Raw genomic sequence first — 27,729 nt, forward strand, 5'->3', positions numbered from 1 at the left:
AACGTGTGCTTCTTTTTCGGTTCTGTTACGGTTCGATATGCTGATTGGCAGGCTTCATTTGCTTCCTAGCTCTATTAGCAGCTGCGCCTTAGTAAGCTTTCAAGGCATAACGCTTCAGTTAGCACTGGGGCACAGAATGTTAACGTTTCATCCTGTGTTAAAAAATACAGAAGCGGGTTTTTGAAAGCTATCTAATACTTCTTAGGCATTTATTACGTGCGGACACTGTCTGAACATGGCTCGGTGTTCTTTCTTCTTTAACACATTGCGGAGGCAAAAGTGCAATTCTACTAGCGTGGCTGCTTTGCATGAAACGAGAGGCTTTCTCTGAACGTTGCCTCTTTCACAAAAGAAAATCGTGCGACGTCCAGCTGGATTAATTATCCTTGGCAATCACTTTCCTGTTCTCCCTTCACGTATACGCTTTAGAAAACTCAGTCTATAGGCAAGCGACACAACCAGACAAATTGGCCTTGCCGGAAAAATTGAACCTTTATAAACTGAGGAACAAACAAAGAAATCTCTACACAATCTTTTTTTTTTTTTTTTTTGTGGCCGCTGAATGAGGCCGTCAACGAGCAAAAGAAAAGAAAAGGGAAGTGCTGACGAATACAAGGGACAATTCAGTTAAGGTCGATGTGACATTCATGGGAGCGAACGGGAGTGGTCCCTCCACATAACGAGTTTTGCCGATAAAAAATGCACACTCGGTGAAGTGACAAGCCTGGCGGCGCAGCGAAAGAGGCGAACACAAAGACATATAAAAAGGTCGGGTGGTTAGAAGAAAAGGCTCTGTGAAGTGGACATTCTGCGGTCATTTCTTGTTCTACTTCTCCTTTTTCACTGTATACGCTGTTCGCGGGCACTTCTTCGCCATTTATAAATGTAAAAGTGCCTTCGCCTTCGTAAAGAAATATTTCTTTGTTTCCTCGTAAGATTGCGAAGCCCATTGGTTGATGAGAAAAGGTTGCTTTCGGCATACCTATCTTTATTTTCGAAGCCTGTCATGGGTCGGTTAATCTCAGCGCTGTCGGCTGAATGGACTCGGCTCATTCTTATGTCTTTCGCGTTTAACATTTTTTTTTTCACCAAGCCTGTTGCTGTCAGAACCTGCTTGTTCAACACGTGTAGAGCCTTCATAAAACAGAAATGAGCTACTGTGTACGGTTTGCCATTACCTGTTTCTTGAACATGCTTCATGATTGCTACAATCATTTCCGCATAGCCCGCGGTGGTGCAGTTAGTTTCAGGGATTCCGCCGCCGTAGGAGCTTCCGAACTCAGAAGAACTGCAATGATTCGTTACAAAGGATCTTCGCTCTGCTCAGTGAAGTAGACTTAGAAGTTAGCACTTCAGGGAGTAGTGACATTGAATAAATTCGATTTCTTGAAGATCCCTTCAACGAAGGGGTCAGGCGAGCCTTGGTTTCTGAACCGCAGCGACCGTGTGCCTTATTGGCACGGCGTTGTTTACACAAAGTCGGGATTGCTGCAAACAATAGCCAAAAAAAGAAAGAAAAAAGAAAAAGACAGAGCTTTTTTATAATGTGGAATACGTGGTTGTCGTAAATCCAGTTTAACATAAGAGACATATCCTCTACTTGTATACGTGTATGGAGATTAAGCACATGCAAACATTCTTTTGAGCCGGCCAAGACCTCGGATAATCACGAGTTTCAAAGCCATTCTTTTCATCTGTTGCATTGCGTGACGCAGAAACGAAATATCGTGAGTAATGTGTGACAGACTGATACTTATTTGGAGCATCTTTTGTATCTACACTGACAATAATTGATGTACTAGCAGTCTGCTTAGAATTCTATACAGCAGTATACAGGCAAGGTTTTCAATTACTTACATGGTTAACAAAACGCACACTTCTAGCATGGATGCGCGCATATCTGCCCGGTCATGCATGATTGCGTTGTGTCAGCATTATTACACAAAACAATGGACATAAAAACCAGGACGGATAGTTACAATGACACACACTACCAGCGCTGACTTGCTAATTAAGGGTTTATATATTCATGCATTGGCACCTATAAAAACAAGCACAAGATACACATGACATGAGTTGCCACAGCCCTCTGATTCGGCTAAAGTTGAGAATTTGTCTTCTGCAGAAGCACGCTCTCTTTGTCATGCAAACCAATTGAAGTTCGGCTGACATAGTTTTCCTTTTAACTTTAACTGTATCAGACGGCTGCGGCAACTTCTATCACGCGTATATTTGTGCTTGTTTATACCGTGTGTCCCAGCTAACGTTAGCCAAGCTGCTAAAATAAAAAAATGAACAAAAAAACTGTCAGCCCTTCCACTGGGGTGGAAATGGAAGACCAGCGAGCTGTACTATATGGTGGGAATTATGTATTTCCAATTATGACTATTAAGATGTGATGGTGCGATTGGTTATTTGAACAATGAGAAATATATATGATCCGGTGGTTTTCATTTATTTAGTTATTATATTATAAGGACCATGGCCTTATGGTCGCTACGGTGCACCGCCATAGGGTGTACGGCAAAGGTTGGCACGTTCTTCATAAGCACGTCATCAACGCCGCATGCGTTCCGTGCTAACGCGGGCAAAACGCCGCCGCCGTCGACAACAGTTGTGCTCGTTGTTTGTGTGACCGCACACGACCGCTTTTAAAACGCAGGCTACGTGGCGGACCGGCTAAACGCCGTTGTCGACACTGTTAGCGGAGAGGCGGGCGAGAGCACAGAGAGAGTCAGCGGCACAGACTGCGGAGGCCGGCAGGGCTGCGCGCATGCGCCGCAGTGGGAGAGCGGGCACGCACATGCACAGTCTAGGATCAGGGTACAGTGTAGTCTAGGGTGCCTCGATGCCCTCCTCGCCCACCACTCCCGTTCCTCTGGGAAGTCGCGTTTGCTCTCCGCCGTGCGTTCGCTCCCCGTGAAAGCGCGCGTCCTTCGCCCTCGCAAGCTTTCACTCGCACATACAGCATACGGCCAATGAGAGTTTTTTTTTTTTAACACGAAAGTGTTTTATGCCGGGGTCCACCAAGACTTCACTGACGTATTTCCGTCACGGAAATACGTCATAGAACATAATACAAAGAAAGAAGCCAGAAGAAAAAGTTCCACAAACATGCAAAATTTGGAAATCGAACCCACGACCTCTCGGTCCGCGACGATAGATCGCCGAGCGTTTAACCCATTGCGCCACAAACGCATTTGCAGAGAGCTACACAGACGCGCCTTATATATCTAACACTCCTCCGTGTACCCGCGCTCTTGCTCGGGGCGGTGCCGCCGCCTACGAGCAGAAAAGAGAAGTACTGCATTATGACACTAACGCGCACCGACAGTGAACGCTTCGGTGGTCTCAGCACTACGACTATAGTGCCTAGAATATACTTACTAGTGTGCCGACCGCGGGCTTTCCGGTGGCACGGAGAATGATGCCTTCCGCCGGCGGCCACCAGACGGCGATAGCCGTACGGACCGTGCTATGCCGAGCGGCGTCTCTAGCCAACGCGCGCGTGTGCGACAGACGCCAATGGGCTGTCCCAGCCCGTTTCGTTCTGCGGAGCGTTGGTTGAGGTGCAAAGCGTAATCGAAAGAATATGATTTCGTTGCACTTACAAACGATCGTATGCACAGTTATCATTAGAGACTTTTAGTATTGCGGAAAATGCTTGCGTTAGCGTTAGCGTGTTACGCACGCTAAATCTTTGCGGAACGCTGTTCGATAGAGTTTTAGTATAGCGTAAGACAACGATGCGCCGCTAAGCGCAAAACCATCTAGCTGCGAGTAGTCAAAGCAGCAAACTGAGCAGCTCGACAACCAAACTAGCCGTGTTGATCCACGCCAAGCCTTGAAACGAGCCTGCATGTCAAGCGTTCGAGCCGAGGGTGCCACCATGTTTGCAACGCTAAAAACTTAGCGAGCGTTTAGCGTCTCCGCTATATTTCAGAAATAGCGGACGCACGCTATCCGCAAAACTGAAATAGCGTTCTGAGCATGCGCAGTCTGACCCCGCTATTTTATTGCGTTTAGCGTGGTGCCATTTCCGCAATACTAAAACTGTCTATTATAACGCTACACTATACGGGGTGTTTCTTCGAAAAATACGTTTCACTTTCGTGTTCTATACCGATTCCTATATAAGAGGGATCAACCACATTTTTTTTTCTATTGCCGGACGCGACCATCGAAGAGTGAGCCGGCCCTTAACAGCTTCGCTGTAAAAACTACAGGAACAAGGACAATTGTCTCCTAATGCGTAGCTCTCCTTGGCTTGGCTCGTACTTTTCATTCCCTGTGTTTAACCTAGTTCACCCCAAATTGCCAGGCAAGGAGACACAATCTCTTCAATGCTATTCACTGCATGCTTAAAATAAGTTTTCAGGCTCTTATACTGGAAAGGCTTAGAAGTGAGGATCAACGGCGAATATATCAGCAATCTTCGGTTTGCAGATTATTGTCCTATTCAGCAACAATGGGGGCGAATTACAACAAATTATTGAGGACCTTAACGGAGAAAATGTAAGAGTGGGGTTGAAGATTTCTTTATGCAGAAGGCAAATATAATGTGCAATAGCCTGGCAAGGGAACAAGACTTCAGGATCGCCAGTCAGCTGCTAGAGTCTGTAAAGGAGTGCGTTTATCTCGGGCAATTACTCTCAGGGGACCCTGATCATGAGAAGGAAATTTACAGAAGAATAAAATTGGGTTGGGGTGCATACGGCAGGCATTACCAAATCATGACTGGGAGATTACCACTGTCGCTGAAAAGAAAAGTTTACAATCATTGCATTCTACCGGTGCTAACATAGGGGACAGAAACGAGGAGGTTAACAAAGAAGCTCGATAACAAGTTAAGGAACGCACAAAGAGCGAACGAACGAAAAATGTTAGGCCTAACATTAAGAGACAGGAAGAGAGCGGTGTGGATCAGAGAGCAAATGGAGATAGCCGATATTCTAATTGACATTAAGAGGAAAAACTGGAGCTGGGCAGGCCATGTAATGCGTAGGAAGGATATCCGGTGGACCATTAGAGTTACACAATGGATACCAAGAGAATGGAAGCGCAGTTGATGACGGTAGAAAACTAGGTGGGGTGATGAAGTTAGGAAATTTGCAGGCACAAGTTGGAATCAGCTAGTGCAAGACAGGGGTAATTGGAGGTTGCAGGGAGAGGCATTTGTCCTGCAGTGGACATAAATATAGGCTGATGATGATGATGATGACCCCAGATTGCAAGTTGTCCCACCACCAAATTTAGTTTTACCAAAGTACAAATTTCAAGTTGGCCCACACATACCCCCCCATTCAAGTTGGCCCACCCACATATCACCTACAAATTTGCGTTGGCCTACCTCAATATCAAACCAAATTCAGGTTGGTCCACCCCCATATTGCCCCCAAATTTAGGTTGGCCCACCACATATCACCTCCAAATTTAGGATGGCTCCCCACCATATTACCCCCAAATTTAGGCTGACCCACTTCCAAATTCAAGTTGCCCCAACCCCATATTTGTGTTGGCTCACCATAAATTCAAGTTGGCCCACCCCATCTCATCTCCAAATTTCAGTTGGCAGACCCCATCTCACCCCAAAATGCCGGTTGGCCCACCCTCATATCACCCCAAAATTCAGGTTGGCACATCCCCATGCCACCTCAAAATTTAGAATGACCCACCACCATAGTGCTGCGAAATTTAGGTGGACCCACTCCCAAATTCAAGTTAGCCCAACCTGAAATTTCAAGTTGGCCCAGCCTTATGTCACCTTCCCCCATTCAGGTTAGCCCACCCCCATAATACCCCCAAATTTAAGTTGACCCCCTCCCACACTCAAGTTGGCCCATCCCCACTGTAAGCTTGCTGCAGAAAAACGAGAGTTATTAAGTGCGAAGCATTTCTTGGCGAAAATTTGCCATTTTGACAGTATCTATCTATCTATCTATCTATCTATCTATCTATCTATCTATCTATCTATCTATCTATCTATCTATCTATCTATCTATTTACCTATCTATCTATCTATCTATCTATCTATCTATCTATCTATCTATCTAGCCACCTACGTCTTTGTGCTCTCAGGGTCGTTTTGTCATAGTATGATAAGAGTGTATTTGAATTTTAATTTGCCTTTATTACCATAAACACACAATTTATGGGGGATTTAAGGACAAGGTTGCACACAGAAATTTGACGGGCCTTAAAACCCAGCCTGCAGCAGCAGCAGGCACAGGTGCTAATTTAGGACCGACAACACAAACAAGTACATTTCAATACAATACAATGTTGTCTTAAACCTATCCCGGCCACGGCGGCCGCATTTCGATGGGGGCGAAATGCGAAAACACCCGTGTACTTAGATTTAGGTGCACGTTAAAGAACCCCAGGTGGTCCAAATTGCCGGAGTCCCCCACTACGGCGTGCCTCATAATCAGAACTGGTTTTGGCACGTAAAACCCTATAATTTAATTTTTTTTTGGCTTAAACTTATGCCCCCCCAAAAAATTCAATATAAGAAAAGCACTACAAACCGAAAAAGCAAATAGGAGTTTTATACACGTGAGCAAACAAAAGCGATGAAAGAAAAAAAAATCGGGCATGTTCAAATATCACTGAAAAACTTATACAAACGCTGAAACAGGACAAGTGGCATCGATGTTATTGCGCATGACTGCGCTTAACAAGCGTGGTAAGCGATGATGTAACATTTGAAAAGCATAGTTAGTGTGAGGACGCGGCACATGCCAGTGTTCAAGTGACCGTGTGCTGTATTCTGTTCTATTTCTAATTAACTGCTTTAAGGACGTAATGAATGACTGGTTTTGTTTCCCTTCTTTACGATAGGCTAACGACAGTCTAAAGTCTAACAGAGAGTGCAGCGTGACTAATTTCAGTTGTTTGAAGAGGGGTGCAATATGAGCATCTGCTGGAGCATTAAAAATAGTACGAATTACTTTTTTTGAAGCAGGAACAATCGGCTTATGTTGGTAGCAGCCGTCGTACTCCACACCAGACAGCAGTAGTGTATGTGACTCAGGAAAAGGACGTTATATAAGAGAAGTTTTACTTTGCGTGGCAGCGGTTTTAAACTGTATTCCAGCTACTTGAGCATGTTTACCTGCAAGGAAGTCTATGTGATGATTCCATGACATATGGCTATCAAAAAACACACCTAGCGTTTTCGCAGACCGGACAAGCTCAATTCTTGAAGAGCCTATCAAAATGTTGGTCTCTAAGTTCACGCATTTATTCTTGGCTTGAAATAAAATAGCTTTGGTTTTGTCAGTGTTAATTTTTAAGCCATTATCCTGTGACCATCTATGTATTTTAGCAAGGACACAATTTGCAGTTGAAATTAAGCTTGCAATATTGTTCGACGAAAAAAGCACAGTAGATTATATATTTTTGTTCACTATCCACAAGAACAAGGTCGTTAACATAGATGTACGACGAACATAAATGATAGGTCATGACATGCGTGTCATGTAGGTCATGAAACAGCGTCTTGGTATCTCATGGTCATTTCGTTAACTTGGTAGGTACCAAAATTGACATCGTATGACACGAGTATATGACGAACATAAATGATAGGTCATGACAATGACTCAGCGAAAATTGATTAAAGCTCAAAAATCACTGGAATGGGTTCTGAGTTGGGTACTAGGTGAAGGAAACACTAAAGGATGATGGTAGAAGTCATAGTCATGAGCGTGACTCAGCAAAAACGTCAATGACTCAGCGAAAAAAAGATTAACACTCAAATGCCACTGAAATGGGTTCCGACGTGCGTACTGAGGGAAGGAAACACCAAAGGATGGTGGTAGAAGTCTTAGTCATAAGCCGGACTCCGCAAAAATGACAATGACTCAGTGAAAAAAAAAGATTAAAAACACTAAAAAAACGTGACTTCAGGAATGTGGTCTGTCGCTGCATTGTTCGATTGCTATACGCATTACCGTCGACAGTCATCGTGAGTTGAGTTCAGCCGTAATTTTGTCTTTCTTTTTTTTTACGAGAACTTTAATTTAGCCACACACACTTAACTTCGTATACCCATAGATCATAATTTTCCCCACATGTTTACAAGATTTGATCTCAGTCGCTGTTATAGTTTTTACGGGAAAGTAAGCTAAATTCTTCGCCGTTCGTAAAACACACCCATTATTCTCCGGAGCGCTTCTATATACAACGCACTGCAAAGGCCGTAATTAACCATCCCTAACTGGATGCCCCCTATTCTCTTGAAATAGTAACTTCGTGGCACGTCGAGCTCTTTCATGACATCGGGCAAACTTCCGACGCGGTTCATAAAACTCGCTTGTAAAGATCTGACTCGCTTGTATAAGTAATTTACTGCAAAGGCTAAATAACTTGCACAGTACAAACTTTCTGCAATGATAACGGATAACATGGCTCCTATTTCCTCTGAATATACAATTGCTGCCATTTTTGGTTCTCCAAGCTCAGTGGGGAATCTTAGAAAGCGTTTCGTATAACACACCTAAGCCGGTATAGAAAACAATGATTTTTCAATATTTATTTAGCCCCTAACGTGTCCCTCCCCCTATTTCCTCAGAATATAAACTTGGTGAATGACGTAGTTATTCCAGGACGCCACGAATACACGCATATAACGTTTCCGAGTGCTTCTTTGGTCGCGCTAAGAGCTTCGCTGTATAAAAACAGATAAGTACAGATTGCGGACAGTGAGCAGAACTCGGTAAACATCGCGCCATTTTTAGTAAAACGGAGTGCTGGCCTAGTTGTTCCATGATCATATAACTAGAAACCGAACACGAAAACAAGATAGGATGGTGCTCCCGATACCTGTGCAGGTATCTCTGTTGTCCCATCTTTTTTGACCAACTTTCTCTCTTGACCAGCTTTCCGTATCCCACCCATATATATATTCCCATGGTCTTTCATTGGTAGGATGCCCGCACACTGCTTCGCATAACATCGATTCCCACAGGGCGTGGGATCTGCCTGCTTTTTTTTTTTTTTTTAAAGACGATACTCTTTCTTGGGCTACCTAAACGCGAAAAACTTTGTCTGTCTGTCTGTCACTTGATTCAACCACACGGGCAAAACCGATTCAACCACCCGGCCAAGGCCGACCAAGCTACTAGCGCTGGTAGCACGGGGTCATACACGTCAACATTATACAGCGCAAAGGAAACCTCAGGCCTATTTGAGGCAAAATATATGTACTTAACCGTGATCCGCAGCGTTCATTTATTTAAGAGTACACATTGGACTCGTTTTTACGTTAGTAACTGAAACATCAACACGTTAGAAATGGTGTCGAAGAGACTGAAGCCGCGGCTCTGTAGCTGGTTTTAAGCAAACTGTAATAAAAGGTCCCAAGAGATGGCGCGATAGCAGGGCGAATGCGGGAAATTTGAATTGAATTCAGGAACACCTCCATTGCATCCGTCATGGGGGAAGTGATAAGGAGGGGAAGAGCGTGAAGGTGGGGGGGGGGGGGGGGAGAAGAGAGGGTGTTACGTATCAGGGGCGGCAGAAGACTATCGTCTTTCGTCGTCATTTTCAGCGAAGCAAGCAGATATGCGGCCAATTTTTGTATGTTGTTTTTAGGCACAGGTGAAAACACTGTAATATGCGGTAAAGGAAAGGGTGCGTGGACGAAGTGAGAAGCTTGAATAGCCGGCGGACCACTCACACGACAATCCTAGTACAGGATGACTGGTTGGTGTGCTGGCGTATCACCCGCACAGCCACTCGGTGACGATGGGGCTGTAAATGCTTGGGCCGGGGCACCGAACGGTAGAAAATGTGGTCCCGTTGTCCCAAAAAATGTTCCGGACACAATTTGCGGGGCTATGCACCATCGGCTCTGCCGATATAGAGTGGCCCTAAGTGTGCCAGTTCCAACGTGCATTTCTATGTATATATCTTGTAAAACGTTGTAAATAGAAAGTCTTTTCAAGCGTCATCTGCGTCTGCTTCAATTCTATTGGAAACCTCCAGCGAACCCGTCGCCGATATATCCTTAGCGGCAGTACTACTCACTTGCGCAGACCGTCTCTGGCGGTGCGTCTCGGACGCCCAAGTGGAAGAGTGATACAAGAAGAACCTGGACTTTACTCCAACCCCATGTATTTCTATTGAACCCTATGTATTCCTATGGGAAGGGTATCACGCTTTTCGCATTACAGACCCGATTTTCCTACCAAAATATTGCTAGGGTAGTCGCCATAGTATGCTACGCATTAAAGAACACGGTTCAATATATAATTATAAAACCAACGGTATTCGTTCGTAGATACAATAACCATATCTTGCATTGTGTTTTTTTTTTCTTTCTTTTTTTTTTCTTATAACAGATTGGGTAACGTTTGTTGGGACACCCCAAACGTACAGTCGGCGTCACCCTTGTGTAGAGCGCGGACACGGCGGTTGCCGGGGCGCTCCGGAGCCAGCCAGGGACGTGTAACGGTAGTTGCTGGGCCCAAACGTGCCAAGCAACTACCGTTAGACATCGGACACAGCAGCTAGCGTTAGACGTCGCTGGGTGTCTCAGGAGCGCCTCGGAAGCCCTCTTCCCACGCTCCACACAAGGGTGACGCCGACTGTATATGTGTGGATGCATCAACAAACCCTTCAATTTCAAGTCAGCGCTGGTGTTTCATTCGATCTATATTTCCTGATTTTGATGTGCGCTGCATTATTTAAAATATAAGCTACCAGCTCGCCCAAGTCGCAGTGCTATTGGCATTGTATCTGCACATCGTGGACGATAAAAGCAAAAAATATTTTGCTCTATTTTTCCCTAAGTAACACCAGCGTCAGAAACAGCTCTAATAACTGCCAGTACAGTTATCAGGCGTCTCGGTGCTCGTACTGTTACCGGAGACGGCGGTTGCGTGCGTGCAAAATTAAAGAACACTTGCTATGTCCCTGTACAGTGGCCCCTTCTTCCCCTAATATGCTTTGGTGCATAACACGTATGTCTAGTGGCTAAGCTGGCTTCAGGAAACCAGCCACTATGCATCGCTTATTAGACCATTGCCTCACGCGCACTCCTCAAAACATCTGTCGATCTGAAGCGAACTGAGTTAGGCCTATATTGCCTACACACAAATGGCTTGGATCTAAATTGGACTTCGGCTAGCTACCTAGCTCTTAATGGCAATTACAATGCGGCTGCAGGTTGTGAGACTGGGGAAGTTTTTCGGGAGATTTATGGTCATGTTCGTACAATTGGTAGGATTTGTCAGAATCCGAGAGTCGCTTGGAAAAATCAGGAGAGTTGGCAGGTATTTTTGTGAGTTGGAAATATTTTTCGCACTTTCACTTGTGGGAGGGGGGGGGGGGGGGGGGGGCTTGATAGCGCTGCTCGTGCGACGAAATAAGCATTTTTTGTTTCCAGGAAGATTAACGTGTCAAGGTATCCACTGAATTGTGGACGTAAATCCCTTGTTTTTTTTTTTATTTCCTTCGACTGAGATAGTGCCCAAAGAGTCTTACTTCGACGAATCCGTGCTCGATCATGTTATTAGTTTTATTTGCTCAGCCCTCAATACACTCCGTGTCCTTGGCTTTCAGCAAATTGAACGTAAGAACGAGTCAACCCGCTCTGGCTGTTTAAAGACATAGCTCGTAACCTCAATGTTTCATTGCTCACTTCTCCCGTTTTCCTGCCTTCCCACCACTGCTGGCCGATTTTAACGTTGCGACCCCACGCTTGACCGTTACGGTAGGATTTACAGGCTTTTTTTTTTCATTTACTCAGTCATCTTTCTGTCTCGCAAGTGAGCTGCGTGCATGACAAGCCACTCACCCGTTGACGACCGCGGTGTGATGAGTACGGGGCTGTGGTGCTCCTCCTCCCAGGCGGTGACAATCACGTGGTGGCTCACGTGACTGGGCACGGGACAACGCACCAGCAGGGCACTTCCCCGTGGCACCGAGCCCGGAGCGGACCACATTCGCAGCTCCCAGTCTTGGGCTATCACTGCACAAGGAAAACAACAGGACAGGCGCGAAAGTTACAGAGTGTATGAACTGAATTTGTTTCCCGTACATCTGTGCTGACTAGCAACGCCGCGGCGTTGAGGAAACGGTTGCGAAAGGCCGGGACAAAGTCGCATCGCTGCCGCTGCTTGTAAAGTACTTAAAGTTCAAAAAATCTTATCGTTGGACGACATTATAGATGCATAGATTAATGCATAGATTAGAGATGCATAGATCAATGCAACACCCGGTACATTTCGGTCACAACTGTGCCTGCCGTCTGTTGCCGTGATTGATGGTGCTTGCAGGGGCTTCGGGTCTTGCGCCTTGTCAGGATTTTGCATTTGATTTCTCAAAACCCGCCTTGTCCACCATGCCTGTTAGGCTTGTGCGACAAATGTGAACGACGCTTCGGCACATTTACGAGGATAGCCAGGAGCGGAGTGCCAAGTTCGAGCACCTCATTTTGATAATGCCACAGAATGAAAAGAAAATTTGGTATGCACCGTATATCAACACAAAGCTACAGATGAAACACAGTATTGTTTCCTCGGATAGAAAGGTACCGGCTGCGGCGTCTAAGTGGCTGTGGCGTTTGGCTGCTGAGAACGAGGTCACAAGTTTGATTCCCGACCGCGGTGGCGGCATTCCGACGAGGCCGGAATGCAAAAACGTTCTCGTGCTCAAATATAGAGGCACGTTAAAAAGGAAAGAGCTAGTCAGAATGAAACCGGAGCTTTACATTACAGCGTCTGCCACAGTACTAGTGTTGCTTTGGGACAGTCGATCAATCAATCAATCAATCAATCAATCAGACAGAAAGAAGTGGTTATTAAGAAGGGAAAAAGACAGACAGAGAGAGATAAACTTCATACAGGTGCGGAGATTTCGGCTGCCTGTCATGCTTTAATGCAAATTTTAATTATTATAAACAAACTTTTCCCATTCCTGCATTACATGTTCCCCGGGACGCAGCCATCGTAAACGGAGATCAAACTCGCATCATCGTTCATGGCAGTGGAGCACCATTAATTAAAACTCAGTTGCAGCAATGAAAAGCACCCAGAGTTAGGCGCAAATAACGCGCCGCTTGAGAAGCAATACCGGGTCACTAATTGCTGGCGTAGAAAAAAAAAAAAAAAAAACGAGATGATGAGCCAGGGAAAACGTGCCCTTGCGGAAGGGAGAGCAATGAACGTTCCATTTCACAAATAAGCAACACCCAACTGAATGCGGAAGCGTCAAAGATGATTAATGAAAAAAGCGTCAATGAGCAATGCAAGTGTCCCTCAAGACGTGGCGGGATAGAGTTCCGGAAAGTAATAGAAATAGGACCAGCTTTCGAGAACATTGGCGTCGGTTGCCGAGGTGATTATGCATTCCCAGTGATTGGAAAGCAGAGACAGTGTGCGGCGGAGTTTGACGGCAACCAAAGGGATTACTCAAATCCCGAAAACACTGCTATTTCCCTTGGGATGAAAGTTCAGCATCAGCGAAATGAACGCCATCGGGATGACACGCGGAAGTTCGCCTTGTACAGCAGTAACGCTCGCTTGCCGCTTAGTTATTCTTCGTTCCGTTCCCAAGCAAACCCGTCCCCAGCAAAGAAAACATTTTTAAAAAAAATCAGGAATCAACTAAATAGAATGCGCCTTAATTTAGTGAAAGTTCCTGATGAGTTCATAATTCACATGAGGATTGATGTAAACGTGTTATTAATGCGTGATAATTAAAAACGTACTACAGTTCCTCAAATGAAAGATTGCGCTATTCATTCGACAGATATGGTTGAGGATGCAGCACCCTCGCTGAAGAAAGCCATCTTTTGCAACCACCATTGTCAGCGAAATCGCCAAAACCGCTGGGAAGGCGAAACTGGTTATGCTGAAGTGCAATTCTCTCGATCTGCTTAACTCACTCTTAAGATATTTGCAATCTGCGTTTATTTATTTATTTATTTACTTATTTATTTTATTATACCTCAAGGGTCCCGTTAGGGACATTACATGAGGGGTAAGTCCATGGCTCTACATATTGCACGTTTTTTTTTTTTTTATTTGTGTGTGTGTGTGCGTGTGCGTGTGTGTGTGCGTGTGTGTGTGTGTGTGTGTGTGTGTGTGTGTGTGTGTGTGTGTGTGTGTGTGTGTGTGTGTGTGTGTGTGTGTGTGTGTGTGTGTGTGTGTGTGTGTGTGTGTGTGTGTGTGTGTGTGTGTGTGTGTGTGTGTGTGTGTGTGTCTGTGTGTTGCACACGTTCTACGCGTTGTGCGCCCTACGAGGCTCAACAAGGGAGACCCAACAGATGGCCGCTGTTATCAGACCTTTGATGTCGCGATAACAGAGACACAGACCGAAGGACGTAGACACTGGAGACAGCAAGAGGGAGAAGATATGAATCAGAGGCATCTTCAAAACTCTCAAAGGAAGTTTATTACGGCGTAACTGGCATCAAACAGGCTATTCTCACCGATAAACGAACTTAGCCGTACACATGTGTTTCTCAAACTACCGAGATCAACCAAGATACTTCAGCCTGTGCGATTTGTTTTGAGCAGAGCAGAAAGGCCATTAAAGTCCGCTTTCCTGTTTACCTTTTCGCTTTGCTCGCTAGCAAATGATTGCATGGAAAGAGCACTTCAGAACTTATGCTGGCCTCGTAGAGCGAGATAGCATCGCCAAGCGTACCAGTCAGATTGTCACCGCATAGTTATGAAACTGTCTTTGCTCTGTACTACGAGTATACACGAAATGAAGCGCAAATGCTGAAACAGTTATTAGTGCATGTCAGAGACTGCTTGCTTTCTGCGATCAAATTCCCACAACAGCAAATTATTTTCGTCTTTCCACGTTGCGCGTGCTAGCTGACGGGCAGTCGTACTCCTTCGACATTAACCAATCAGAAGGCTTTTCGTCTGACACAGACACTGCCTGCCCACGACAACGATCTTAAAGCGCTATGTTCTTCCCAAACACTCTGCTTAGTATTTCTAAAAATACCCGCCTTTATTTCGCGACCTAATTCTCTGAGAATCAAAGTTCGTCCCCTTGGGCTCCACTTCGTATTACATCTAGGCCTAATGGACAATCGTGCTGAGCCATATTACGACCCCATTGGCGGAGATTCACAACGTCCTGCGCATTGAGGGGCGTGTCCTGGACTCTCGGCGTGCCCGATGGCGTACCGCAATCGCGATGAGCAATGTGAGCACGACACGCCGCCGCGAACTCAATAATGGTCATCATCGAAAAACCGAATCACCTGCGCAGCGTGTCGCGTGCGCTGTCAGTGCGGTCGATTGGATAATTACAGGTTTCCAGAGAGCGCCATGGGCGTGCACCCATTCTGTGTTCATGCGCGTGTGTCAAAACATTTTCTTCGCAGAGCCATTGCGTGGCACCGCCCCGAAATAGAGCCACAGCATAAAGGCTGAAGTCGGGTAGAACAGAAAGCCTTTCAACGCACGCGCGCGGCCGCGCCGAGAATCTGGGGCACTTAGTTAAGTTTTGCTTCTTTGTTAGACCCTTGCGTGCTTCAGGCTCGAAACAACGTAGCAGCGGTTGCGTATCTAAGAAATAACGATTTTGATGGCCGCTCAACTAGCGTCTGTACATTTTTCTCATCTCCTTTCATCCCTGTTCCTTGTCATTGCTAAAAGAAGTGAAATCTCTTCGTTCGCAACAAGGCCGCTTTTCCGATTATCGCGACTGTCGCGATGGATAGACGATAGTCACTAATCCTGCTTCCTGTCGCACTGAATTCACGCAAAAACAAAATGATTTAACTCAAGCTCAAATGCACTGTTGACGCTGAGCGTTGCGTGCGAACGGCGATATGGAGGAGTGAATGGGGCCATACATGTGGCAGGTGGGGGGACACCAGTTCGTGCGCTAACCTTTTATTTTCACTTCTATATTCCGACGCCCGCCATGTTGTGTGGTTCAAACGAGATGTTTGGCTGAGAGAACTTGAGGAGACAATAGAATATAACAGAAAAGCAAGGACAGGAAGGTTAGCCGTGACCCATAGTCGATTTGCTACCCTGTGCTGGTAGAAGGGGATGAATAGCTGAAAAGAGAAATATGGGATACGAAGCACACTAGTTGCGTGCACACATGGATATACACATGGAGCACATAAACAGTGCTAGACCTCTCGGGTGGAGGAACTATAGCAACGCTTTCTTTACTTTTGTGCCAGCGACACACATGGACATGCTCTAAGGGTCTTTGCCTCTGCAAACGGTCTTTCGAACACCCCCTACGCTTTCATAATGTTATCAGAGAAGTGAGCATTGTTGCCCCGAGTGCAATATTGAGTTTATTTCTCGTAATACATACAAATAAAAGATGTGATAAAGGTAAAAAAAGAATACTACGCTAAGGTATAGATTGAATGGCCACATTTTCCTCACAACCAGGCTGCGTAGGCGTCGAGCGACCGAAGTAAACGCACTAACAGGACGCAACAACACGTGGTATTCAATTTACACATTGCATGACCTGCCAAATCCCCCGTTTCCCTCGAAGAAGTACTCACTGCTACATGGCAGGTGCATTTTGCGAGACCGGTGCAATCAGCCATGTCGGTGAGATCAATGAGACTCCAAAACTTGCATCGAGATTCTATAAGGGAACAGACAGACTCTTGGAACCTTGCTACAACCGTGTTCATGTCACTTTGTCGATTTCTGCTTCACAGTATTGCTGAAGAAGAATAAAAAAGGAGCACAGTGAGGTACGCCTGGTACATGTTGCTTTCTAAAGAGTATGACGATGATGATGACGACGTTGTCGTCCTAAAACTGACACAGACCCACTGCAGCAGCTAGGCCAAAAATCAGGTCGTTGAAGATAAACAAGAGCGACAAATGAAAATACAAACAGATAAACCAAAAGTGAGACAGAGGGATGTGTAATAGCGTAACTAGTCATCCTAGCGAGTGTAAAAAAAAATATACATATCTGCGGAATCAACTTTTATCAAATAATAAGAATTTACGTCCGAAAGCAACACACAAGTTAGGTGGGACACATACCACGTGTGCTCAATAATTTCAACATTGCAGTGTTTAATAATTTAACTCCGTTATAACTTGAGTAGCGTTCTTGCATCAGAATGATGCCATCGCGACAGGAACTGGAACATGCGAACTTGTGCTTAGCCGCAGAGCGGCATACATTCCCTGAGCCACCAGAATCCTGCGGTGGCTCTGGGAAACGAATAGAGGAATTGTGGGCAACGTGTATCTCAGAAAGTTTGAACGCAACGTTGAATTCCTGTTTTAGAAATAGAATAGTGGGAAAAAATAATTGTGCTGGATAGGGCAACTTTTTCCTGCGTCAGGAGAACCCACACTTCGACTGCAAATTTATAATCTCGAGCCTCGTTTTCTTTCCAGTCGTCGCTAAATTTGCAGAAGCTCGGTTTCCTTTTTTTATTTTATTTTCTATTTCAAAGCGCCTTGTCTTTTTCGAACAATGGAAAACCCGTTCAACCAATGTAACCCAAGTATGTCAGCAAAAGAAAAAATGAAACAAAAATTGATACTAGAGATCACGTGCGGTGTTTCGTTGCCTGATTGGTGCTCCACGCACACAACGTTACGGCCTCATCTTGTCGAACAAGGGTACGGACAAGACGAACTCGGAGTCACAAAGAGAGACCGACGATGCCTGACGTCCTCCTTCGGGAATCAAAGGGGAAAGAAGATCCCCTTTTCAACTGATCCGAGTACTTTCCTATAAAGCAAGTCTCTCCAGTCAAGAGGAAAACATCCGCACGGATGAAGATCTTTGAAGAGGACACCGGCTTCTATTTGTTAGATAAGGCCGGTTCCAGGTGTAATTAGAACCAACAAAGTAAAGCGACAGAAACGTACTCGAGAATTTTGTCCTGAACAAAGGAAGTGAAGTATGTGAGCTTTGAACAAAATTCTAATCTTGTTTTCTGTTCTTTCACTCCTCTGAAGAACGACCCGCTACTTCTGTAGGATATTGCCACGCGTGTATTACATCGTTTGTTGTACCTTCCGTTTTTGCTCTGGTTTTTTGCTTTTGGCGCGTTATCACTTTGATCATGATCTCGTTTTTCGCTTCATGACGCTGCCGCAACATCAGACTGCTGCTATATATGGCACCAGCAATGAAGTTTTCATAGAGACGGGGCCGTCGTAATTGGATGTACGAGATACAAGCGGTACATTCTGAAATTGTTGCGATTAGCGTAGCTTAGCGAAAGCGCGCAATGACTTCCCAATGGGCACCAGTTGTAGACCACGTCTTTCGGCTCGACGACCAATATATCATTTACAGCATCTAGTCGTACATAAAACTCGATAGTGATCGCGATAAATACTTTTTATACGTTTGCTTGTTTTGTTTTGTTGTATTTCGTTGACACAACTTAAAAAATTAAATTACTAGGCTGCACAGGTAACAACTGCACAGTGGGTTACAAAGCATGCTTATTGTGGGGAACTTCAGAATAATTTTGACCTCCTATGGTTCTTTACCGTGCACACAAAGCACGGTAAAGAACCAGGCTCCTCTTTCTTGGTGTTTAAGAACACAAAGCTCCTCCTTTCGCGCTTCTTTCTCGACACGGTGTGCCATCTATTGGCACTGCCTAGAAGTGCGCGTGTGGACTCCGAGACGAGAGGTGTGGCGCGCCCGTGCCTGCGATCGTTGAGAACTGTTCCCTCGCTTGCCGCTCACTATCGGACACTCAGCAGTAACCCAAGTCAGCGAGAGGTTCTTTGAAGAACGACACGTACCTTTTGCATTCGTGGCCCAGCTCGCTTAAGCGTTGGCGTGAAAGGAGTTTATTCAAGCGAAGTTTGCATTGACTCACTATAGTGTCGGTGTCGGCGTTGGTGTTGGCGTACAAAAAAACACAAGTCGCGCGAAAATAAAAATTGCTCGTCGGGCTGCGGAACCAAACCACCGACCTCCGGGTTGCGAGACCACCACGCTAACCCATTCAGCCACTGTCGGTTCTTCGTACGCGCCCTTTCAAGCGGCGTTTTATATTCATGAAGAAGCAAACGTGGCGCCCGCAGCTGGAGCGTGCGATCACGCCATACCCCCAGCCAATTGTACAGGCGTCCCATCCCTCCGGGGGGAGAGAAAGGGAGTGATCGCGCGTTTGCTAGCCTCGTGCCCGCTGTTTCCCGCCAGTTGAGACCCGGCAGTCAGACGGGGAGGACTCGTTTGGTTCGTTCTGCCGAAGAGCAGGCTGCGTTGAAGGAACGGCAGCGGCAGCGGGCCCGTGAGTGTCTTAAAAGCTCAAAAAACTAACCAACGCCTCCCCAAGGGTAGGACAAGCTTCGCGTGCACCACTGTTCCCGGCAGGGGACGGGTTTAAATTTTTTTTTAAAGCGGACCATGGGGGCCCAGTGCACTTGTGGAGCCGCCTGCTAAAGCATCGGCTTGCTGTCCTTGAGGAACCTTTTAGACGAGGCCCCTTAACATCGGAGAAATTTAAAGGATGTTTTTTTGTCATTGTAGAGCGGCACATTCCCAGTTGCAAATACCTAGTTACCCAAGTTGGCGTCAAAGACGTTCATGGAAGAGGAGCACACACCTACTGGCCGAGTGACCCAGTGACCCAAGTTGACATCAAAGGGGTTCATTGAAGACCAGCGCAGACCGAGTGGCACATACGCAGAGTTCCAAGCCGGCCTCAAGAGTTTCCTCAAACAGCGGTGCCTACCCAGTCCCTCATCTACACTGGCCCATGACTGCGTTAAGGAGGCTCGTTGAAGAGCGGCCCGTATGTACACATTGCCAGATACCCAGTGGCTCAAGTTGATGCGATAGTTTGTTTCAAATCCCGTTACCTCAGCCAAGCTGCCCGATGTGCTACCCGTTCCACCACTGACTACCCAGTCACCCAGGTAGGCTAGAAAACGGTTAGACACAAACATACACAGCTAGATATATAGACAGAAACATACATACATACATAGATACCCCACAGAAAGTGCGTGAAATACCCTAAGAAGGCTAAAGCAGTAAAATTTGTAGCAAGCAGGTGTGAGAAAGAAATACCCGTACTGAATCTCATGAAACGATAGGGCTTATTTCTTGTGGGTACATATTAGTGTGACGTGGAAACAAATAGTAGGAAAGAACTGAGCAAGTGCTTAACTTGAGCTGTTTATTCGTAGAGCTAAGTCACAAGAGTAGAACACCTATGCATGCGTGCAGCAGTCTCGTTAAAAAGTCACAGCATTGTGTCAAACAATTGGAAATCGTTTCCAAAGAGATAAACAGATGTATCACTAATGCAGTTCGTGCTTTTTTTTTCTTAATATTAAAAGCCTCCAACAATTGTGCACTTGGAATGCAATGCTCACTTACCTGCGCATTGCATTGCATGCAAGTGTGAGCCACAGCTTTGGGAGATAAAAATGCTGGGAAGAAGTAGTGCCGCGTTGGCCCTAGAATTGTTGAATCCCCCCACCCCCCCTCCTCTACAAAAGTACAGAAAGAGAGTCTGCGTATTCATCCTCACACGTCTCGATTGAATTCACCTCCCCGAATAGTGAGCCTTCTTTCCAAGTTTGCTTTTATTCTCGCAAAGCAAAAAGAAGTCGCCACCTTTCGTCACCGTTGAAATATTCAATTTTCCACGCGTAGAGTGATTACACATCGAGGAAACTTCGATTTCGTCGGAGGCAAATACCAAACAGACGATACCAAGTGAGATTGCATATCGGCTCTGACATAAACATAGCACCTTTAGCGAAGCGTTCGCGCGTGCGAACGTCGTTCGTTGAAGCTTGCCCCAAGAACAAGAAAAATACAGGAGGGCCTTCTCAAGACCAACCTTACTGGGGTGCTGCGGACAGTCGTATATCGGGTTTTCTGTTGACGCACATCTCGAACCCGCTGCGATGCGCCCACGCAAACACTATAGGAACTGCTCCTTCAAAAGCGAGATCGGCTAACCCAGCGTATTGGAAGTACTGGCATAGGTTGCTTCACCAACGGCGTACTCGTGAGTACGGCGCCAGAGATAGAGGTGGCCCTTTTTCTCAGATAACGAGTTGGCCCACAACTCCGGCGAGTGGCTGATCCTCTTAGCCTTCCTCTCCAGCTGCAGTTCCCGTTGTTGGTTCTTCTTTCCCTGCTTTTATCAGTATGCTGGAGAACCCCTTGTCAATAGAGGCACGAACCCCGAAGGTCCCATAGGGAACGAGCAGTGATCCCCCGCCCTTTATAAACTAGACTCGTACGTGGTGCCTCAAATGCCAAACGGCTTTCCTGTCTCCAGGGAGCTCGGCATTCGATATCCGAAAACCCGTTCGGTGGCAATGTAGGAAAGCGAGATGGTAACTGTCGTCTTGTGTTTTACTTTCTCGACTTGGCTCCACAAAGGACCGCAGTTTTCGGCGACGAAGCGAGGATAACGTGTCTGGGGTGAAAATACGTCCGACAACCAGTGAAGCTTTCGGGCTAACCTCGGATCTTATCATATTGTTCCGACAGCTTAAATATTAAATAGATCAATCACACTTTATGTCAAAACGTGGGTCTGCGATTGCTAAAACCGATGCGTATTCATGCAGTTTTCAGATAACCATCTAATCTCATTCACTACGGAAGTGCTACAGAGGGATGGAATGATGGCGTGGACATAACATAAATTCGCTACGTCATAACAAAAATGGTAATTTACATTGTAAAAAATAAAGTTATGCTGTTGCAGCATTCGAAAGGTTGTCCGGCGTAGTGTGGTGAGCGTATAGTGCACGTTGTTTCTTCGTTTGTTACACGGATAAACTGCTCAGAAACCACGGTGAAAATCCATCTTAAATACGAGCAATATAAATAACTGTATCGCGTTTTACGCGACGCTGTGTGACTTTTATGATCCGGGGGAATTCACGTTAACTGGACGAAATGCATCCTTTCCAACGAAAATATTACAAAACTGCAAGAACATCCCGGCGTGGCGGCGAGCAAGGCAATGCACATAAACTTTCTAACCTCTCTGTAAATAATCGCAAGGTTAAACAAGCAAGAAAAAACGTAGACAGCTTGCACTAGTGGTGCAAGGCTGGAGTAAACAGCGGAGCTGGTGATCGACCTAGCTTCTTCCAGGTTTTACTAAGGCTTGGCTAAGTTTTGGTAGGGAATGCTAAATGCTGCTAGGCACGGTATTCCGAATAGGATCGCCGCCGACGCGCAGATTCTCGCTTGGCCGTGCAACGCCCTTCGAGATGAGCGGCTTCTTCTTCGGGTGTCCGGATCTTCTTTGGTCGTCCCATGTCAAAGCTACATGTACTCGCCACAGAGTCAACGAGAGTTCTGCCGCCGTCGCTGCGGCTTCAAACTTTATCTCCCCGGTGACGTCACGGCCAAGCTGCGCCTCCACACTTGCCGGGGCAAGGCTGGTCGAAACCTGCCCAGGCGCCACCAGAGGCGCCTGCTGCATTAACGGACAACGCGCGCGTTCGGCGCGAACGCGGGGAAACGGCGAAACGCGAACGGCGTTGGCGGGAGATCTGCGCGTTGCCTCGTTGGTGCTGCTACAATTTCTTTCTCTCTCTCTCTCTCGCTCTCATTTTCTCTTTCCCGAGCATTGTGCGCACGGCGCGCATGCTCTCCTTCCCTCTCCTTAACGTCCCATGTCAAGGCAACATGTGCACGGCTCGCAGAGGATGCGAAGCACACGCCGCTCCGCGAGGTGGTTTCTAGGCAACGCGCGGTGACGTCATCGTTCGGCGAGGTTCTTTGTACACGCTCCACGGACTGACGGTCGGCTTTAACAGCTCCGCTGTTAAAAAGAATGTTGCGACCGCACTTCATGAAGGCAAACGAATTGAATCTATAGCTAAGACCTACGTATCCTCTATGAACGAGAATTCAGAACAGTTAAAAAAAAAGAAAACAAGAAAAATACTTGCAGGAGGTTCAAGCAAATACCAAGTTGAAATCATACCTTCATTCTAGCCACCTTCTTGGCCCAATATATGCTCTTGAATAATCTAATGTATAATAATGAGCAACACGAGAACAATGTGAGAGCAGGAGCTAACGTTTCGACAGGTGGACTTGTCTTTTTCAAGGCGTTGAATGAATGACATTTAAGTTGAAGTTGAATGACATTTATTATGTTATTCAACTGCCGTCCACATGGCTCGCGACCTAGCCAGGAGAAACATTTTTTGCCCAGCAATGCCATTAGGAGGGCGAGGTTAAGCGTGTCCGTTACCGCCCATAGCACTGTTGGCTTGAGCGGGATGGTGCACTCCTAAGTTTTTCGGCGCTTTGTGGTTGGGCAAGTGTCAGGAAGCTTGATTGGTGGGACGTACGCTAGTCCAATACTATTACTTTCATATACTGAACCCGGAATAAGGTTGTTGTCAAGCTGCAAGCGTACAAGGAAGTGCTGCCGTTTCTTACGGTTTACTCAACTAGCAAAAGCGCGTGTATATTCTCAACGCGAATGGCAATAATTCCTGCTAGAAGGAACCCTGATGAAAATCTTCCGGCCAGTGTACTTTCCCGAGAACCTACACTTCTTAGAAAGAGTGAAAGAGGGAAATAGAAATTTCCTTTGGTTACTTTTAGTGAACAACCAATTACATACGTACTTACATGTAAGCAAATAATAATGAGACGGTCTGTTTAGTCCGCCATTTTAATGAACTTCTTCTTCCTCTGTGCCCCCAGCCCCAGTCTCGGTCGTCTTCTTCCTTATCTTCAGGGAGGTTCCACTTCAGTCTCTTCACACCCTCCGCGGCTTTGATTTTCTAATACGGAATCACGTTGCCGATGGCGCTGGATTCAATCTTCTGCCCTGGTGCTTCGTAATAAATGGCCTTCAGAACGCCTTGTTGGTAGAGGCCGATGAATGACGACTTCGAGCCGTCCAGTCCTTTGCGTACAAGGACTTGTACTGCTGCTGTTGGTCTTTTGTCTTGGCACGTTCTTGTAGAAATATCTTGCCTGCTATTCCCAGACGATGATCCTCGGGTAGCCATGGGCTGATTCCACAGGCAGCAAAATAAGGTGTGCAACAAAGGCCAGCCGTATAGGAGTGGTTGTGATGCCGGACAGCAGTTTCCAGAGCGCATTTCCTGCCGCCAGTAAAATTTGGATAAAGGGTAATGTATGTCTTCAAATCACGAATTAATCGCTCAGCCAGAGCGTTATCCTCAGGATGGTATGGCGTAGTGAACCGCAGGGTGATCCCCCTTTCCTCTGCCCAAGCTCTTAGCCTTTGGCTTCTGAATGCTGGACCGTTGTCGCTGACAATGACTTTAGTATTCTTAAACACTTCCCGTTGCATAAGGGAAATGACAGCGTTGGAGACTTCGTTCCCTGGTTTCGCGGCTGCCATCCGTGTACATTGGTCAATAGCAACCAGAGAAGCTTGCGTCTTACGCACTCCTTCCCCTTTCTTTTTAAGCTCGGCAAAGTCGAGGTGCACCACTTCAAATGGCACATTGGAGTACACAGGTATGGTCATTTCTTTTCCTTTAGGCCTATATTTTGCTTTTCGCACATGGCAATCATGGCAAGTCTTTACATATTCATGTACGTCATTTTTCATATTTTTTTCCACGTGAAACGTTGCTGCACCTTCATGTATGTCCTCCAAAAGCCGTCGTGCCCTCCCGAGTCGGGACGGTCGGGATAAAGCTTCAAAATGTTCTATCGATCTGATTCTGGTACCTCGAACTTTCCATCCTTTAACACAATATCTTCTGTGTCTTCCCAAATACTTGCTACATTACACTACATTACATACTCTTGGAGCAGAGTAACACGATGGAAAGACAAACATCAGAAAAAAAAAAAAACACCGCGTTCTTCCTGCGCGACGCACTATAAGCGCTGTGTGCAGCGCTTATGTGATAGCCCTGTGCTTTCCGATCGACGTTGCCGCTTCTCGTGCTGTTTCCTGTATTGGCTGAACGTGCGACCATTCTTCTAGAGCGTATCCAATTGCGAAATAAGTACACGCCAGTAACTATCACGGTCCAGCTACTTCTTTTCGAGGTTTCTCTTCTTAGTAATAGCATTGTTGAAACCACTACGCTCACTTCGCCGACGTCGGTAAGCTAACCTGAGTTAATGCACCGCAGTTAACCTAGCATCTCGAAATAAGGGCTGCTAGTATAGGTTATATACCGATAGCATTAACCCGCGTCCTTTCGCTTTATAAACACTGTGTATGTCGAGAAATGAGCCCATCTCGTACACGGGGGATTTTCCTCATTTGTTCTAGCATAGGCTACAGAAATTTGTTTCCCCCCTCCCCCACCCCTTCTCTCGCCAATATATATATATATATATGCAAAGATTCTTGGCCAGACCGGGTGCAGCAGACGGCAACGCAAAAATGTACGAAGGCACATCCGTTTCGATTCACATACGAGACTTCCGTTACCGATTACGACAGCCAGGCGGCGCGTGGAGCGTGTGCTGTGCAACATCTCCCATTCCGTTTGCAGCAACTACGCGCCTGCACCAACGGGCTCCCTGTTGCGTATCGTGGACGTATAGGCAAAGTAACACAAGAACAAAGGCTACACAACTGACAAAAGACAAAGCCCTTTCTTCCGCCCCATCCCCCACCCCAGTGGGCGCGCCTTCAATTTAATTTCCCCCGAGCGGACGAGTGGCAGGCCCGCACCTACATCGTCGACCCACTTACCTTATCGCGCCGCGAACGTCCCTTTAAGCCGCCGCTTCTTTGCTCGCCCGCTGTGTGGTGTAGTGCATGGAACGAAAAAACAAAAAAAAAAAAACCGACGCCCTGTCTGGCACAACAACTACGGCGCCCACCGCGTTCTCACGGCAGCTCGTGCGCGTTGCAGAGGCGTGCAGCTAGGTACGAAAACTGAAGCGTCACCGACAAAATGGATCGCAGAGAAGGCCGCGCCGACTGCGAGACAATCTCTGTGCCCTATGCGGGATTCTTCCGCAGAAAGAAAGACGATGAGACAAGAGGGAGAACAAAAAGGCGCGAAGCGCCCCAGACTGGTAACAACATTTATTCTCGGGCAGCCTATATAGACTGTAGCCAGCTCGGGCGAAAGATTTGTGCAAACAAGATGCGGCAGCGGGAACATAGCGTGCGAAATTTCTTCCGAGCGAGTCAAAAAGAAGAAAATGTTCAGGTTTTGTCGAGCAGGCGGAGAGGAAGACGCTCGAGCACTGCAGAGATGGCCGCCAGGAAATGCGAGGAGGGAGAAGGGGGAGGCGCTTAAAAGGCCGCCGCCACCGCGGCTAAATTTTCGCAGCTCAGATAATTAATAGGAAATTGCTGCTGGCGCAGCCCCGTATAGAGCCAGCGCCGCTGTGCGTCGGCTCGGCGCGGCATGCGTTTGGGAGCCGCTGCCCATCAGTGTTGGCGGAAAGCAGCGTGCCTTTGCTTCTGCGGCACGCCGCCGCTTTTGTTTGAAATGGACGAGTCTTCCGTTCTGTGAAAGCGCGCTCCGCCACAGCACTCGCGTGCGCTGCGTAGAGAGCGGCGGCGCTTAGAGGCTTAGTACGTATAATCAGGATTCCGGAGGAAAAGCTCGCTTTACAGGCGAGTGCTGCTGCCGCGGAGAGCCGGCGCTAAAACCTCGCCTCCAACGGTGGCGGTTTTGGGCGAGTTTGGGGAATTATAAGGCTTAGTAGGGTGCCCCCGGTTCGATGCATTAGAGAGGCAGAGACAGGCGCTCTCTAGGATGAGTCCTGTCAGAGGTTCACCGGTAAGGGTGGCATCAACCTGGCCATGCCTGTCGTCTTGTTAGCAGCCACGAATCCTAAAGGTCAATACTAACCATGGAGCGTTGACGTGGACTAGCTAGGGGCCGTATTCTGAAACATTCCACTTCGGCGATATTTCGTTTTTTGCTTTCAGGCGCGCGCTGATTGGCAGGTTGAGCAAAATTGAATGACGTCGGGCTCAACCAGCCGATCAGCTCATACAGTCTTGCTAAAACAGCCAATCAGCGCGCGCCTGAAAGCGAAAAGAGAAATATCGCCCAAGTGGAACGTTTCAGAATACGTCCCTAGTATACATATCGAAGCCTAAACAGCGCGAAGGATGGGTATGTGCGTGTTTTTCTACGCACCCAACAATTTGAGCAAAATGGGCACACTTGTAAACTCAGAAGAGTCAACAGCATAGCCGTGAATCAAGAATCATCGCACAAAGTACGCCGCCTGCTCCACTGAGGTCATGTACGACATCTTTTGTCTCGCGGCCGGTCCTACATTCGACAGATGGACCCTGCATTCACGAGCGGCTGCGGGAACACGCAAATTCTAAAAAAATCTGACACAGGCGGCAACCTATCGCTATGCACTGCGAAGAATGCAGATGCTCTCCAGAGCGGAGCGATACAGCCATTATAACAAAGTATCAAACCAGTGAACGCGTGAAATCTATAAAGCATACAGGGTAGCGAAGAAAGGCGAAGCGTGTGTAAGCACACTATCAATTAATCTGTCTGATAAAGATTGAGGTAGAGACTTTAGATTGTTGTCCACGTGGCGGTGGCAATCAATATTAATTCCCTTGCGATGACATCGTAATTGTCTTCTCCTTGTCTGTATTTATATTACATGTGCAGCATGCAATAAACGTTAGTTTAAAGTCAGCGGTTTATTGTTCGTGGTCTTGGTTGTCTTGCCCTTTTGTGCTGCTCAGACGTGGGAAATCTTTAATTTCAATCTGTCACCAACGAACGCGCTTGGTTACGACGACTAGGTCCTACAGAGACGTCTTTTCGGTGCAATAAGAACAAA

At 46.6% G+C, this 27,729-nt stretch overlaps 1 protein-coding gene across 1 annotated transcript in view; it reads right to left on the reverse strand.

Annotated features, from left to right (window-relative positions):
- Positions 1 to 27,729, reverse strand: part of LOC119449875 (Down syndrome cell adhesion molecule-like protein Dscam2) — a 69,286-nt gene that overhangs the window by 27,303 nt on the left and 14,254 nt on the right. Inside the window, exon 3 of the mRNA XM_049666416.1 lies at positions 11,801 to 11,974. Coding sequence (XP_049522373.1) covers positions 11,801 to 11,974 — 174 coding nt within the window. The remainder of the gene's footprint in view (positions 1 to 11,800; positions 11,975 to 27,729) is intronic.

The sequence above is a fragment of the Dermacentor silvarum genome, chromosome 4 (assembly GCF_013339745.2).
Source record: "Dermacentor silvarum isolate Dsil-2018 chromosome 4, BIME_Dsil_1.4, whole genome shotgun sequence".
Taxonomy (NCBI): Eukaryota; Metazoa; Arthropoda; class Arachnida; order Ixodida; family Ixodidae; genus Dermacentor; species Dermacentor silvarum.